This window comes from Astyanax mexicanus, chromosome 1 (genome assembly GCF_023375975.1).
Source record: "Astyanax mexicanus isolate ESR-SI-001 chromosome 1, AstMex3_surface, whole genome shotgun sequence".
NCBI classification, from domain to species: domain Eukaryota; kingdom Metazoa; phylum Chordata; class Actinopteri; order Characiformes; family Acestrorhamphidae; genus Astyanax; species Astyanax mexicanus.
In genome coordinates this window covers 65,359,190-65,373,490 of record NC_064408.1, presented here as the reverse complement: position 1 = coordinate 65,373,490, position 14,301 = coordinate 65,359,190, and the positions used below count along the sequence as shown (strand labels likewise).

The 14,301-nt window shown below is 37.4% G+C and overlaps 1 protein-coding gene across 8 annotated transcripts in view; it reads right to left on the bottom strand.

Annotated features, from left to right (window-relative positions):
- Positions 1 to 14,301, bottom strand: part of fryl (furry homolog, like) — a 154,444-nt gene that overhangs the window by 5,147 nt on the left and 134,996 nt on the right. For all 8 annotated transcript variants that reach the window (XM_049481839.1, XM_049481840.1, XM_049481841.1 and 5 more), the window contains 5 exons: positions 12,067 to 12,404; positions 9,300 to 9,507; positions 7,450 to 7,599; positions 7,134 to 7,232; positions 1,501 to 1,569 (listed from right to left, as the gene is read on the bottom strand). In XM_049481839.1, the coding sequence (XP_049337796.1) occupies positions 1,501 to 1,569; positions 7,134 to 7,232; positions 7,450 to 7,599; positions 9,300 to 9,507; positions 12,067 to 12,404 (864 nt within the window). The remainder of the gene's footprint in view (positions 1 to 1,500; positions 1,570 to 7,133; positions 7,233 to 7,449; positions 7,600 to 9,299; positions 9,508 to 12,066; positions 12,405 to 14,301) is intronic.

Below are 14,301 nucleotides of genomic sequence, written 5' to 3'. Positions count from 1 at the left end.
GAGAAAGATACATTAGTCAATGCACAACAGCCCCAAACCACCAAGAGAATAAAGAAAAGGAAAGAGAGATAGACAGAGAGAGAGAGAGAAAGAGAGAGAGAGAGGGGTGCGCAGCAGTAGACATATCACAACTGCATACATGCAAGAGATATGAGAAAACAGAGTATACATCGCAATACAATTTACTTATCATACTTATATCAGTTCATTTTTTGTCTTATATTCTTTACTCATGTCATACTAGTTTACGTAAGTCGAGGATTAGGAAAGGAAGAATTTCATTGTACAATGTACACTTAAATATCCAGCTGTATCTTAAGTATCAAATACTGTATAGCACAAATAAACATGCACAGAAAGAGCTTAAAGCATTTAAGGAAATGTGTTATCTTAAATAGCAATCACGATATATATCAATGGATAAATACTATTAATTTTGAATTAGGTTTTCAATTCAATATTGGAATAACTGTAAATTTGTATTTACCTAAATGGAGGAACCAAATGTGCAAAACCACAGAAGTCTGATGGCCCTGTTTAAGCAGTTGAAATCTTAACACTACAATACTAGTGCATCTCAAAGGATTAGAAAATCATTGAAAATATACTTTATTTCAGTCATTCAGTTTAAAATGTGAAACTCATACATTTTAAATATGTATTACACACAGAGGGATCTATTTTAAACATTTATTTATTTTATTGTTGATAATTTTGGCTTACAGCCAATAAAAATACAAAAATATGTGTCTCAAAAAATTTGAATATTATATAAGACCAGTTGATATTTTTGCCAGTGTGGGCAGTGTGCCAAGTCCTGCTGGAAAATGAAATCCGCATCTAAATGGAAGTTGTCAGCAGAGGGAAGCATGAAGTGCTGTAAGATTTTCTGGGTAAACACTGCACTGACTTTAGACTTAAATATAAAACACAGTGGACCAACACCAGCAGATTACATGTCCAAACTCAGTGCAGTGTTTTCCCGCAAAATCTTACAGCACTTTATGCTTCCCTCAGCTGACAACTTTTATAGAGATGCAGATTTCATTTTCCAGCAGGACTTGGCATACTGCCCACACTGCCAAAAGTACAAGCTGGTTTTCATTGGCTGTAAGTCATAATCAACAACAATACAATAAATAAACACTTAAAATACTTAATACTCTGTGTGTAATACATCTATGTAATATGAGTTGCACATATTGAACTGAATTACTGAAACTTTTTAATGACATTCTACTTTTTTAAAATGCACTAGTATATAAATAAACATTATATAAACAACACTGATCACATGACAGAAAGAGAAAGAAAGCAGATAGAAAAGAGGTAGCAGAGAGAGAGAGAAAGAGACAGTAAGTGTAAACGTGTGGGTTTGCATATGTAAGCTCAGGTTTCATATCAGTGGAATGATTTATCTGAAATAAAAAAGGTTCTTAATTAAAAAACATAACCCATAGCATCAGGAATACTGTGTGTGTGTGTATGGATGAGTAATACCTGGGCTTGAGTGGTGGGTCGACGGCTGCTGTCTTTATCACCAAAGGTCTTTCTACAGTTCTCCAGCCACTAAAAGAGGGAGAGAAGGAGAGAGGGAGAGGGAGAGAAAATAATATAAAAGGGTGAGTCTCAGGTTAACTGAAAAAGGTCAGGTCAGGAAGTGATTCAGCAAGACAGGAGCCCTTCCACCTAGGCCTGTCATGATAGCATTTATTTGTGGAAGATAGAACATCCCAGAATATATTGGAATAAACAATATTGTTGTCATTTGAAGACCATTAAATGGCACTGGTATAATGATAAAAGAAAAACATATTTCTCGGACTGTAAGGCGCACAATCAATGAATGTCTATTTTCTGGTCTATTTTCTTACATAAGGTGCACCAGATTATAAAGTGGATTCCTACATTGAAGTGAGCAAGATTGTTGCCATGTTTCCCTTCTAACGGAGAAGCTGGGGGAAGCGCCTAAGTACTGTAATTGTACTGTAACTTATCTACACAGATTTCTCTCCTGAAAACTGTTTATTTGGGTGAGTAAAGCACTTCTGTTCATTCACAGTAAGCTTAGATTCTTAGTATTTTGTTTAAGGGTGAGTTTTTAGTGAAGTTTCTCCAGCACTAAGGCTAGGTGCAGCAGCATTAGCATTAGCCACTAACCGCAGCGCTAGCAGGACGTAAATGCTGTTAGAGGATAATGCTACTGCTGCTGCACCTAGCCTTAGTGCTAGAGAAACTTCACTGCAAACTCACACTGATAACGCTGTACTTCAGCCAAATGGCTTTACTGCTCCTTAATACATGACTGGAAAATTCATACATAAGGCGCACCACATTGTGAGACAGGAAAATGAAAGGATTTTAAGTACTTTGAATCTTAAATACTTTTTTTTTCCACATACTGCAATATAAACGGTGTGTATGGAGTCGCAGTTACTGAAGAATTGGTCACTGCATGACTCGCTAAAATACTGTTCACTGTTATATATGTGAATAAAAACACAATACACAATATCACAATGTCACAAGCCTAGCTCACACTGTGCACAGTAATGATGCAGAGAAGAGATGCCTGTATTTATAAACATGAGTTTGCATGAGTTTCAAGACTGCTTTTTAAAGAAGGACTGGTACAGTGTGTTTGTATGTGGGTATGGTAAATTTGATCAGAGTGCAGTATCAGGCGAATTAAAGAGGATCTGTTTCAGTGCAGTGGCAGGCAGGGCTCAATACTCCAGAGACAGCGCCTATGTCTTATCCAATTACCGTCCCTCAATTCCCCAATCTCATCAGCCCCTCCCCTCGTTCTTTCTCTTCGCTCTCCTCCTCTCACCCTCTCCTCCTGCCTGTGGCGTGTCTGCCCAGCTAACTGATTTAGGGGCTCTGTGGGACTATTCTTAGTGCCTGAACATGAACACTGGGTGGGCGCTAACGGAAACTAGCGCTGGCTAAATCTACTCACGTCCCAAGATGATTTAATGGCTGCCCTCGACTATGACTGTAACAGACGCCAGGGTGCCATTTATCTGCCTGCATGCTCAGCTTTATTCTCTCATTCATCCTGCCATCCTTCCTTCTTTCCTGTACTTGTCTCCTGACTACTGTCATCATCTCCACAGAGGAAAACGAAGAAGAAGAAGAAAAAAAAAAGCCGGAAACTATTCTGATTATTAAATATTTCTGTATAATTAAATCATTAGGATATAAGTCGAATCACTCAGTTGAGTGGTTTGATGTGAAAAGTATCGTTGCAGAGCGAATCTCCACAGTGGTGACTGATGGGATCCAGATGGCAGGGGTGTTTAAAGGGATAATATCCTACATTATGTTTGTTTTTGTTACTGCACCTTTATAGCAGCCCTTTATTACGCTTCATTAAGAAAGCACTAATGCGAACAGCAATATGAACGGGCAGAGCAGGCTGAATAGGCTGAATGAGAGGAGATATGTAAATGAAATCTGAATTGGGTCTCATTATATAGAAACAGAAATATTAAAGTGGGTTGTTTTGCAGATCAGTTTTCAGGTATAAACTGTATGTGCAGAGGAGTAAATTATTTTAAACCTGTAACAGTGTTTCTATTTTTATTTTAAAGCAAGAAAACATCTTTTTTGGTCAATATTTTACAGTTGCTTGATGCCTTGGACCAGACCTTGGCATTTTACAGCCTGGGGTCACACCTGGCCCTTTTATTTTTCTATACCCGACACCTTAAATATTTATTTTTGAAACTGAAACAGACTTTACTGCACTTGTGAAAGCAAAAAAAAAATAAAAAATAGATTTCTCTCACTAAACCCAAATAGCATTAAGTAGTATTAAGTATTAAATGAATTTAATGTTGAAAATGTTGTTTAAAGTGACTGTTGGTTAAATAATGATGCTTCACATTTTCATTGCCTTACTGTTACATCTACTCTTAGCAGTAATAACATATTAAATGATGTGAAAATCATGTGTTTACTACATTTCTAAAGAGATTCCGAAATAATCACTGATTTATTGGCCCGGCCCTTCGAAACCAGCACTGTAAAAAATGTCCATAGAATTTACGGTGAAAAACTGTCAAACCATGACAGTAAAAGACTGTAAACGCTAAAAAGGCTAAATACTGTTTCGGTAACAACAAAATACCGTAAATTCATCCAATACACTAATTTTTACACATTTTCTCTGGAAAAAATACATTATTTCAACGTAAAATTCTCTTGCACTGTGTTTATAACAGAAATTTTCCGTATTTTTGGATAACTGGTAAAACCGTAATTTCTACATTATTTTTTTGTGAATAATACATTTTTTCTTTGTTAAATATACAAGCCATTATTACATTTCCGTATTATTTAGATAACAGCCAAAACCGTAATTTCTACATTCATTTTTTGTGAATAATACATGTTTTTACTGTAAAATATACAAGCCAGTATTACATTTCCGTATTTTTATTAAACAAGCAAAACTGTATTTTCTACATTCATGTTTTGTGAATAATACATGTTTTTACTGTTAAATATACAAGCCATTATTACATTTCCGTATTTTTACTCAACATGCAAAACCGTAATTTCTACATTCATTTTTTGTGATTAATATTTTTTTTTACTGTTAAATACACAAGCCATTAATAAATTTCCATATTATTTGGATAACGGCTAAAACTGTAATTTCTACATTTATTTGTCATGAATAATATTCTTTTCACCATTGAATACTGTAAAAAATGTCCGTGAAAATTACAGTGAAAAACTGTGAAATGGCAACAGAAATAAACCGTAAAGCAAGAACTAGCTTATTGTTGTAGAATAAACATTGAATTACCATAAATTAAAAAACTGACATGGCAATGGTAATAGATTGTAATATTAAAAACAGCATATTACTGTATAATCACTGAGAAAAAAATGTAAAATTTACGGTAAAATACTGGCAGCTGTGGTTGCCAGAATTTCACCGTAAAATAAACGGTTGCCAAGAATTGTACTGTAATATCTTCTACAAGGCAACCGTTTATTTTACAGTAAAATTCTGGCAACCACAGCTGCCAGTATTTCACCGTAAAATAAACAGTTGTAAATGTATAAGATATTACAGTTTAATTCTTGTCAACAGTAAATTTCACATTCATAAACCGTTTTGTTTACAGTATATTCTTGTGAAAAAAAGTATATTACATTGAAGGAGAAGGATATTATTAGGGCATTGTATATAATGAGTTTGTTTGCTCCTGGATTTTATTGATATCCGCAGGGTCTGAATGGGATGTAACGCAGCTGTCTATGGGGCGTGGTTATGTTAATTAGATGTTTAGTTTAGAGAAGTCACCATGATGTAGTTTCATAGCGGTTTTATCCACCTGGCTGGGTTTTACACTATGAGTATATAAGTGATTTTACTCTCCGAGCACATCTCTGTGCTGTAAGTGAGCAGTAGTCCAGTTAATGAAATGATTTTGATAAAGATCATGCTGTTTAAAACTGTATGTTGTTAACAACACACGTTTACAGCGAGAATCAAAATTATTGCACAACCACATACCAAGTGTTTTAACAAAAATTGACCATAAAATAGGACAATAAATGCTGTGGAATGGATAGTTTTTCACTTAAAAAGCAACAGGGTTACGTTGTGAATTGTTCAGCTATACCATGAGTTTATACACAATTTCACCGTTATTTTAACAGTAACTCCTCTTTATTGGTACATTTTCAAACTGTTGTTTTTACAAGTGTTAAAATACCTTACTGTAAAGCCATATACAATATCACTGTATTTTTTACGGTAAAAAATGGCAACCACAGCTGCCAATTTTTCACCGTAAATTTGACAAGAATTTTTTACAGTAGGCTTTTTACAATGTAATATACTTTTTTTTACAAGAATATACTGTAAACAAAACGGTTTATGAATGTGAAATTTACTGTTGAAAAGAATTAAACTGTAATATCTTATACATTTACAACTGTTTATTTTACGGTGAAATACTGGCAGCTGTGGTTGCCAGAATTTTACCGTAAAATAAACGGTTGCCATGTAAAAGATATTACAGTATAATTCTTGGCAACTGTTTATTTTACGGTAAAATTCTGGCAACCACAGCTGCCAGTATTTTACCGTAAATTTTACGGTGTTTTTTTTTTACAGTGAGGTTATCATCTGACCCACTGGGAAAATGAATTGCCCACCTCAGATTTAGACACTGTTTATGCGAGTTTTGAGATATTGGTCTACATTCTTACAGAGATGCACTATATAGACAGACCACAGTATGGGGAGTGTTACACCTACAGGAGCTATAATGCATCATTATCTCATTTTACAGTAAAACTATAAGCATTAATATGGATAGCGTCATTCAGTATTATTCCAGGTGATGCTGGAATTTCTAGGACAGAAACAATTTCACCAGCTCACTTGTTGCAGTTGTGGAATCTTATTACAGTACCATGCTGGAGATCAGTGATCTCATTAAAACCAGCTATTCTTTACTAATGAGAGAAAAGTCTGCATGGGAAGACTAAATGAAACATCTGAAGTCAGTGATAAGAGGTGGGTCCCAAATTTGTCCATATAGTGTTGATGCAGAATGTTGCAAAGTAAAGTAGTATGTAAAGAAGTAGTTTCTTGTCCTCTTAATGTGTTTGAGAGCATGAGTTGTGTTGTAAAGAGGTAGAATTGGATAGATAGTGAAAAACCCTATTTGAATAAAAAAAAATTCAAGAACTTAAAGTATCCTTAAGTTCAGTTGTAAACACCATCAAAAATGTTATGATGAAACTGGCTCTCACCAGGACAACTCCAGGAAAGGAAGCCCAAGAGTTACCTCTTTTGCATAGGATAAGTTTATCAGAGTTACCAGCCTCAGAAACCAAAAGTTAACAGCACTCCAGATAAGAGAAACGTAATGCTTTACAGAGTATTTTGGTTTGTTTAACACTTTTAAGTTACTACATGATTTCTTATGAGTTCCTTCATAGTCTGGACGACTTCAGTAGGTTATTTACAGTGTAGAAAAAAATAAAAAACATTAAATAAGAAATTTTGATTGGTACTATAATTATATATAAAACAAAATGTTAAAACACAACCTACTGGATTATGTATAGCAGATAAGAGGGGAAGGCACTGTAATTACCTGCTCGGCTGCCTCTCTTTTGCCGTTGTAGGTGTCCAGATGCTCCTGCAACTCCAGCACACTAAACTTTAACGTCTCCAACAGTCCACAGGAGACCAGCTACAATACAAAAAGAGACAGAGTGAACACAAAGTGTAATGTGTACTTAACACTGCAGAAAGTTTCAAGTGAAAGTCAACACATTTAACGGAAACCTTAAAAAAGCCATTTATAAAACATTCAAAAAGACAAACAGTAATGCCTGCTATTATATATATATATATATATATATATATTTTTTTTTTTTTTTTTTTTTTTTGCACAAAGATGAACTCACAGTCTCTGCATCCAGTAAAACTGTGGGACACTGGGAGCAGGAGGTCATGACCTCCAGAGAGCTGAGGAACTGGTTTCCCATTCGCTGGAGCCCCTCACCAAGGAATCTCACTGAGGAATGGGTAATGGAGTCAAACTTCCTCTGGATGTTCTGTAGAAAAAGCAGTACAGTGAATACACATTAGAGGTCTGCTAATGACAAAACCTCAGTGTTTTTAAGCATATATATATTTCAAGCACTCTCCTGCACCTTTGAAGGATCTTTATTTTTTTTTAGCAAATGTCCATTTTATTTTGTCACAAAATAAAACAAACATATACAGAATACTGGCATACAGTATTCTATATAAAAAGTACCATAACTTCCAAAGGATCCTTGAATCATCTGCTGAGTGCTACTGAGTATTAAAATAATTAATGGCCACAAGCCAGAAAAAGGTTGAGAAGACAGCAAAGTATTTTTCTGTAGTCATTTCCTCATTTTCCTAAAGTGGAAAATGACCGTTAATATGAACAGTGAAGATCAAGATAAGGTTTGAATCTGTTGAGAGAACAGTTCACTGACTGACAACAAAGCAAATCAAAATCAAAGTTTGGCCACTTTGGTGTCTTCTTATAACCTCCCTCTGGACAGGTGGTGCCCTGTTCTACTGTGGTGGGGTTCAATCAATCATTCATGGAATTCATAAGAATAATTCAGCCCTGCAGCTTTCCTGTGTCCTAACCACAAAAATCATTCAGCACTAAATTCAGATTTAAACTTTTTTAGCTGAGAAAAAATGTATTTCTGGAGAAGAATTCCAATAGGTAGGTATGCTGGTGGATTGAATATGTTATGCCTTAAAATCGTTCAATTAAAAACAATTGCAGTCAAGTGGCAAACTCCACACAGACGTAAAGTTGGAAGAGGATGTCTTCTACAGCAGGATAATGATCCAAACATCTTAAAATGCATAAGGGACTACCTCAAAAGGCACAAGCCAAAGAATAATTTCACTGACCTAAGCATTATTGAACATTTATTAAACCTCAAAAGCACAGTACAGCGAGATGGCCCAAGAACATCACAGGTCAGGTTACAGTGCATTTTTTACTTTTACTTTTTTCCATGTTTTTTGAAAATTAGCTCATGTGATATTCATTCAATTATTTACAGTAACACAAAATTTATCCAGGACTGGACAATCTTCTAGCCGTCACAGTACTGCACTAGTCAACAGTATGGAAACACTTTCTCATTTATTGTTTTTATTTATTGCTTTATTTAACGTGTTTTCTACATTGCAGAACACTATTAAAACACATGAACACAATTAAAGAACACATATGGAATTACGTAGTAAACGAAAAAATGGTTTGTTCTCCACAATCCTCTGATCTAAACCTGACCAAATGAGATGGTGATTTGAGGTGATTTGGGAGGAGCAGGAGCTTCACAGAGTGAAGAAAAAACAGCAACTATTGTTCAGCACCTCCAGAAACTCCTTTCAGATGCTGAGAAAACTATTCCAGCTGACTCTCCCTCATGAAGACACTGAGATTAAAATACCAAGTGTGCAGATCTGTCCTCAAAGAGAAATGTGCTACTTAGAACAATCTAAAGTATAAAACATTCTGGTTTAACACTTTTTGTTTAACTAAATAATTCCATGTGTTCCTAAAAAATGTAAAAATAAAATAAAATAAATAAATAAATCATATAAAGAAAGCATTAAATGAGAAGAGGTGTGACCAAACTTTTGACAGGTACTGTATGTGTGGGGTATGGCTATATTGGCTATAGTGCACTTTTTTAAATAGATGCTCTTTATAGTGTTTAATGAAAAGCAGTGTTTTTGTGAGATCGTTCACCTGGAAGAGGCGGGAGAACACGTGGAAAGTGTAGACGGCACAGGACCCATCTGTGTCGGACAGCATCTGGTTGACATGGCAACGCCAGGCATCCTCTTCGTCATCATAAGCGATGGGCTGGAACGCTGCCAGGATGGCGGAAAGAAAGGGCGAGGGGGGCGGAGAGCCCTGCAGCTCAGGAAAACCATCCGCATCACCCTCGTCCTGACTGCAAACACACACACAACACAACACAGGTCAGATCCTTTCTCTCTCCCCTCCTTCTAACATACACACACACACACACACACACACACACACACACACACACACACTGCTGGAAGTAAACAAGTTACGTCACTAAGGTAAAAACGCGTAATCGTGAGCATGCGCCGTTTCTTTCAGGACTGAGTCCGCACTCTCTCCATCGCTTATCCCCCCACCCCCTACCTGTCCTTATCTCTCTCTCTCTCTCTCTCTCTCTCCATTCTACTGCAGATGTTTTGTACTGCAGTGTACGTACTTCTAGTCCAGACCTACTGCAGAGAAAAACATCTCTCTCTCTCTCTCTCTCTCTCTCTTTCTCTCTCAAACAAAAGAAGGAAGCACGCACACTTACAGGCCTGAGGGGCCGAAGAGCCTGATGAAACAGACGGAGTAGAAGTATCTGAAGCCTGTGCTGCTGAGCGTCGTGAAAGATACCGTCTTCGTCTTCATCCTCATCCTCACTAGCAGCCCCCCTCTGTCTGCTCCAAATTCCCTCTTTCACTGCTCCACACTCTCTCTCTCTCTCTCTCTCTCTCTCTCAGTCACTCTTCGTGGTCTTCACGGCAGTCACTGCCTCTCTAAGCTCAAACTCTATTCTCCGTCTCTCCATTCACCTCACATTGTCTGACCACCTCTCCTATCATTTTTCTCACTCTCTCTTTCTCTCTCTCTCTCTCTCTCCCCTCCTCCTCTTCCTCCTCTCCCTCTCTCTCACCCGCTCACCCACTGGGAGTTTGCACTGCATTAGCAAACTGTGTTCATTATCCCCCACCCCCACTCTCTCCCTCTACACACACAAACGCACACGGATGCAGTTCTGGATCCGTCAGATGGATCCCCGCTGCTTTCTGCACTACAGGGAGAGCAGAATATAGGCCCTCGCTTCCTGGAGCGCGCACGTGCACACATGCACAAACACGTGAGCGCCTCTTTTTTCCCCAGTGCAGGTTTAGCCACAGCACTGCAAGGCACTCTGCTAATCAATGACAAAAGCTTCTCCGCAGCGTATGCGTGTCCCCGTACCCTGAGAGAGCAGATAATTGATAGTATCTGGCTCAGCATCTTGCTTCAGCATCTTTACTGCAGTTTGGGGACTAACGTCCTCTGTTCACAATTGGCCCACCTTCACATTTACTTATTAGCCCACAGCTGAAGAGCCCAACGCTGGCCAACCTTCAAGGAGACGTCCCGGTCCCCGTACCAATGCCCAGCAAGGACCAGAGCCAAACATGAGCTCAGCCATCACTGTTCTGATCTTAAATTATGCAATTATCCTGACAATAGGGCGGTATGCAAGACACGTACCTAGATATATAGGGGATCTCAGTGTCTCTATCAGTTCAGGCACTCAAATCAAGCTTCAAGCTCTTAATGCTCTCAGTAGAGATGCTCTGTGCAGACTAACGAGGAGCTGCCTCAAAAACACAGACAAATACTGGCACTAAATTGTAGTTCTTGGCATATAAACCTAATTATGCACTTCAGAGCTCGACCAATGCCATATACAGCTCTAGGGGAAAAAAAATTAAAGACCACTTCAGTTTCTGAATCAGTTTCTCTGATTTTGCCACTTATAGGTATATGTTTGAGTAAAATGAACATTGTAGTTTTATTCTATAAACTACAGCCTACATTTCTCCCGAAATTCCAAATAAAAATATTGTCATTTAGAGCATTTATTTGGAGAAAATGAGAAATGGCTGAAATAACAAAAAAAGATGCAGAGCTTTCAGACCTCAAATAATGCAAAGAAAACAAGTTTATATTCAAAGTTTTAATGCATCGTGGCATGTTCTCCTCCACCAGTCTTACACACTGCTTTTGGATAACTTTATGCCACTCCTGGTGCAAAAATTCAAGCAGTTCAGTTTAACCGCATTTTTAAGTGCTCTCTTATTTTTTTTACCCGAGCTGTATAAATGATGGCCTGCATTTGATGATCATGGTCTGCATCAATTACAAATATAGACCTACTTAGAACCAAATGTGGTCACTCAATCAATTATTTGACTGATAAATTAACTTATTCATGTGTACAATTTGGAATCTCTGCTGTCTGGTAGTAATACAAGACCAATGGACAACCTCTAATGTATATTTTATGAAACATCTGAAACCTTCCCAAAACAGAAGAGGCTGTTCCTTGTACTTAAAAAAAAAAAAGCAAACTATTAATTAATATCTCTGATTTGAGGAGAATAGAGCATATTGTGATATTGTTTGTGTCCAATGATTTTTGTTTTGCACAGGAGCTAAGGCGGTAAGCACAAATATAGAGCCTTTGTATATGTGGTTTCTGTCACTCCATGACAAACATAAAATGCTCAAAGGAGCAGAACATAATTCAGGCTTAAATATGGCTAGAAATTTGACTTTTGGATAAAACCAAAAAAAAAATAAAAAAGCGAAGAGTAGTACAGGGGTATATGGGAAAACTCCTTAAATGTAGACGTATGTGTGGGACCACAAACTCTTCGGTTGTTTTCTGTGGAATGTGTGAAACATCACCACTCTAACTCACCTGGACATGCCTGAGAAGTCGGCCTCCTCTTCCTCACACCTCTCATCCAGCTCCTTCAGTGCCAGAGTCACGTCCTCATCACACACTGAATCTGGGGCACTATCAGGTGCAGTGGGGGGCAGTATGGTCTCGTCCTCACACAGGTACCCCGGTGGGCTGTCTACAGCTGGCGGAGGAGGGGGGGCCGGGTCTAGGTCGTCAGGAGGGTCCTGAGGGTCTGGGCAGTCTGGCAGGTCACACAGATCGGGGGGTTCTGAGGACAGAGGAGGAGCGCTGCAGAAACCCGTGTCCTCGCTCACGCTGCTGCTCAGCTCGTCTGCCGCCGTCATGCTGGTGTCCTGCAGGGGGAAAACATCGGCCCAGTGAAGCAGAAGATAAACCACAAGCACAAGTTCACTGGTACATGCAGGTTAATTACGGTAGACTTTTTAAAACATCTTAAAAACCTGCATCTACCTGCGATTCCTACATTTCTACTCACCACTGACCTAATGATATTATTCAAGTGATTCATCTATGAAATGATGCAGCAGTTTTTTTGTTGTTGTTATCACTCAATTTTTGTTTGTGCCACAAGATACTAACAAAACAACAGAAGCCTCATTACATCGGTACTAAACACTGAAATTGAAACTGCACTGAATTTTTTTGAAATGTTCATGTATACTAAGCCAGCCAGAGAAAAAAAATAACTTTATGATACTTTCCTTGACTACAGGGTTCATACTGTTTTTAACCAATACATTTCCATGATTTTTTCATGACTTTTCCATGCCTTAAAGGCAAATTTTTATGACCATTTGATAAAACGTGGACAATAAAAGCAAAAATCAATCAAATCGATAAACGGAAACACAAAGATTTGTAGACCAAATTTCTTTTTTAACTTTTCCAAAACTGTCTGGGTATTTTTTTTTCCAGAACGCCTGGAAATTGCGATTTTTAAATTCCATGACTTTTCCAGGTTTTTAATGACCGAACGAACCCTGTGACTAACAGCATCAATTATGCAAGGTAAAGATTACACTGTTTTCTGGAGATACTGGAATAACTGGTAATTTTATCTCACTCTTCCAAGAACACAAAGACACAGAGTCGCCCCATTACAGAATCTTTCTACATTTGACATTATGTGCACAAAAATGAATATTACAAAAATAAAACCACCAAGTTGTTTTTGTCAGATAAAAAAAAAAAACTGCAGATTCACCGGGAAGAAAAAGAGAATTACCATAAAATTGGAAAAATGCGAGTGTTAAATGCGAGGCATCAGTATTATATTATAAGTTGAAATGGAAGTACACTATTGAGGTCATCCATAAAATTTTGAATAGATTACAATATCTTATGATCAGGCATTTTTTTTTACCTAGTTAGTATACTTGTAGGGCTGCAACTAGTGATTATTTAGGTAGTCGACTAAACCTGATGATAATTTTTTCGATTAGTTGATTAGTCAGCGATTATTTCTGCCACGTCCTTCATCTCTAAAAACAATTTAAACAGCTGAACATGAGATTTAAAAGGCGTTTAAATGTTTAGATGTTGTTTAAATGTGGAAAGTAGTGATATTTCATGAGTAAATATGTAATCTGTTGAGTTTGGGCACTTCTAGAGTTGAGTCTAAACTGTGTCAGTGAGACATTTACCCCCATTTATCTCCCATTGCGTTTCTGTCCCCAGCACTTTGTGTAATGCAGTATTGTTACAAATTAGCGATTATTATGTAGTCGACAAATTTAGTTAATCAACACGATTATGACGACTAATCATCACAATAATTAGAGGTCCACAAAATCTAGATTATTTTTTCACAAATTCTATTTTTCTCCCCATACATGTTTCTTTCATATTTTTTTTGTTTCTTGTCACGTCTCTTTACCTGAAATCAACTTTAAGGTTTAATTCAGCAATTCTATCCATGTTCTCCACATTGTGGAAATCATAGGGCTCAAAATATGTTAGGAAAGGATGATAAACTTAGGAGCCATAATAGATATTGGGCGACCTAAATGTATTAGATATGATTTCCTAGGGAGACTATTCCTGTAATACTACTCAACTCTATAACTCCAGGGTTTTAGCAGGCATGATTGAATACAGAGGCAGTACAATAAATGCCATTCTAGAACAGCAGGGTAAACACTAACATAGGAACACACGTAAATCTAGGTAAATTACACAGTTTATGAAGGAGAGGACTAATATGTACAGGAGCTGTCTACAGAACGTGGT